The sequence below is a fragment of the Mandrillus leucophaeus genome, unplaced genomic scaffold (genome assembly GCF_000951045.1).
Source record: "Mandrillus leucophaeus isolate KB7577 unplaced genomic scaffold, Mleu.le_1.0 Scaffold181, whole genome shotgun sequence".
NCBI classification, from domain to species: Eukaryota; Metazoa; Chordata; class Mammalia; order Primates; family Cercopithecidae; genus Mandrillus; species Mandrillus leucophaeus.
This window is the reverse complement of record NW_012101821.1, coordinates 1,887,348-1,890,298: the sequence shown is the minus strand read 5'-3', so window position 1 is coordinate 1,890,298 and position 2,951 is coordinate 1,887,348. Positions and strand designations below refer to the sequence as shown.

At 36.3% G+C, this 2,951-nt stretch overlaps 1 protein-coding gene across 1 annotated transcript in view; it reads left to right on the top strand.

Moving 5' to 3' along the window:
* Window positions 1-2,951, top strand: part of NDST3 (N-deacetylase/N-sulfotransferase (heparan glucosaminyl) 3) — a 242,460-nt gene that overhangs the window by 211,708 nt on the left and 27,801 nt on the right. The window contains exon 10 of the mRNA XM_011977608.1: window positions 1,850-2,024. Coding sequence (XP_011832998.1) covers window positions 1,850-2,024 — 175 coding nt within the window. The remainder of the gene's footprint in view (window positions 1-1,849; window positions 2,025-2,951) is intronic.

Sequence of the window (2,951 nt, the reverse complement as noted above, 5' to 3'; positions counted from 1 at the left end):
CCGCATTGTTAAAACACTTCCAGTTTGCTCACTAATTCTTTGAATACCCTGAATTTACATTCTCTAAATGTGAGCCTATTTATGGAGCTTCCAGGTCCCATACTAAAAATATGAACCTTTTATTTGCTTCTCTATTCATGAAACATCTTTCAAGTACCTGTAAGTGCCAGCCACTACACTAGAAAGATGCAGACATATAAGCAAACAAGAGCTGTGCCCTGCCCTCTCCCTGAGCCCCTGGAGCCTGGCAAAATCAACACATTATAGGTCCAAGATCCAGACTTGCTTGAGGAGGTTTTCAAAGCCTAAACTGTTCCAGATATAAAAGACTTCTAGCAAGGTAGGGCAGGTTTAAGAAGCTAAAATTTCTGCTCTTTTTTGTGATTTCTGAAGCCTTTTTCAGAACAAGCAGGTTTGAGACAAGCTTGGACCAAATAAGATACCACTAGACACTTGAAATAATCTTAGCACTCCTGGAACCAGTGTGAGCTTCTACATAAGAAGTATCCTGAAATTTGGCACTTTCTGTAAATAGAATGTACACCAGAACAAATAGCACATCAAACCTTCCAGAAATTTTTGTATATCTCTTTCTCCCTAAAAGGGTGCCAGAATTACATATCACCAACAAGCCAATTCCAGACAACATAAAAGGATTTCTTTACTGCTCTGAATCTCAAGATATCACTGTGTTGCACCAGCTAAACTTTGCAATATGTTAACAACTGGAATTCTACCAGAAGCTTTATCATGTTTGAGGATATGATCTCAGTCAAAAATCTACCAACATCTCATGTGATCTTTTGGTCAAAAGAAAACAAGATACTGTAAAAAACAGGTCATTTCATGAATATTAATGACTTTTTTGTTGAGTAATTATTGAATTACCTTGTCTTGGTAGCCCAGTGTGATAATGGCTTATGAATTGAAGGGGGTGGCAATGGAGGCTGAGGCCATTATTATAAAATATAAGAATCCCTAGAAGCTATATTTTTACAGTCGCTCTAAAAAAGCCCTTTTCCTCTAAAAGATGTTCCTTAGTGCTTCAGAAATATTTCTTATCATATGCTGAATTAGTTGTATTTGACAACTTTTATTCAGCTGGAACATTAAATGAAATCCTACATTTCAGTGCTTGAACCTATAGATATCCCTGTGTTCATTCTGCTGGTAATTTGAATTCTGTCTACTGGTGAGGATATAGAACATGACCTTGGGAAATTTGTTAGGATTGTATATTTGGAATGTGCATACTTTTTAAACTTCTCGTATAATCATACTAAAGAGGGACATAGGTGACTCTATATGAGAAAAAGTAAGCAAATAAGCAATATTTATACCAGATATGCTCTGCATCTTTGACACTATGTGAGTAAACATAACACTGGCACAATACATTTGTGGAAAAGAAATTATTTCACTTGCAATAAAGTAAAAAATATTTTCTCTAAATCCTTTTAAAATGTCTGAACTGAACATATCATCTGTTTTAATACAATTTTCTTTTTGAGTACTTGAAATTTTCTCTGTACAGTGTTTCTACATTTAGACACATTTGATATAGCTAGCTTGATCCCTGTTGCAGTTTGATCATTCTGTGTCTACGTGTTTGTTATCACTTATATTTTTTCCTGATATTAAGCAAAACATAAAGAAAATGTACTTACAAAAACATCTTCCAAACACATTATTAGTGTTCTGGATATTTTTCTCTTGCTCACAAATGCTGTAAAGAAAAAGGCTTTTGTTTAGGAAGCACATGAATTTGTGGGACACTTTTAACATCTTTGGTCACCAGAATATGAGTATAAACCAGAGTCTTACTTTGAGAAAAATATTCCTTTTCTAGGTATATGGATTTCTTCCCAGTCCCATCTAATGTCACCACCGACTTTTTGTTTGAGAAGAGTGCCAATTACTTCCACTCAGAGGAAGCCCCTAAAAGAGCTGCTTCTCTGGTTCCCAAAGCCAAGATTATCACCATTCTCATTGACCCTTCAGACCGAGCATACTCCTGGTACCAGGTAAGGAAAATGCAAATAAAATCCAACAGGCAGAAGCAGAGTATGGACAATGAAGCATTGTTTTTAGCAATACCCACTACCTCAGGTTTTCACAAAAGAGATTTGCTAGTTGTTTGATATCTACAGAAATATGAACAAGTTTTTCTTGATTTCCACTGAGAAATTTCCTCCATTAAGTTTTTGTTCTTATTTTATTAACTTAATCACTTCATTTAATAAAATGTATTAATGCAATAAGAGAAACTAAATTAAAATATAACAAAATATTATGTACTTTTTTATATCTCTGCTTCTATATGTCTGCATTTTAAAGGTAATAATTTTAAATCATTATTTTTTCATCTGATACATGTGTACTCTATAAAGAGTCAGATAGCAACAATTTCAGGCTTTGAGGGTTGTACAGTCTCTGTTGCAACTCTACCATTTTATTTCAAAAGCAGCCATAGACAATATGTTAATGCATAAGCATTCCCGTGTTCCAATAAAACTTTACTGAATAGGCAGTAGGCCATAGACTGCTGACCCTGGCTCTAAAAGAGCTTAAACAACTGCTTGTACTAAAGAAACAGCTTAGTGGCAAAATTAATATATATAAGAATCTTTAGACTGGGGTTGGTGGCTCATGTCTGTAATCCAAGCGTTTTGGAAGATGGGAAGATTGTTTGAGCCCAGGAGTTCAAGACCAGCCTGGGCAACATAGGAAGACTCTGTCTCTACAAATAAAGAAAATTAGCCGGGTATGGTGGCACACACCTGTGGTCCCAGCTACTTGGAAGGCTAAACTGGGAGGATCGCCTGAGCCTAGGGGGTTGAGGCTGTAGTGAGCTGTGATTGCGCCATGTACTACAGCCTAGGTGACAGAGGGAGACTCTATCTCAAAAAAACAGGAAAGGAAAGGAAGGGAAGGGAGGGGAGGGGAGGGGA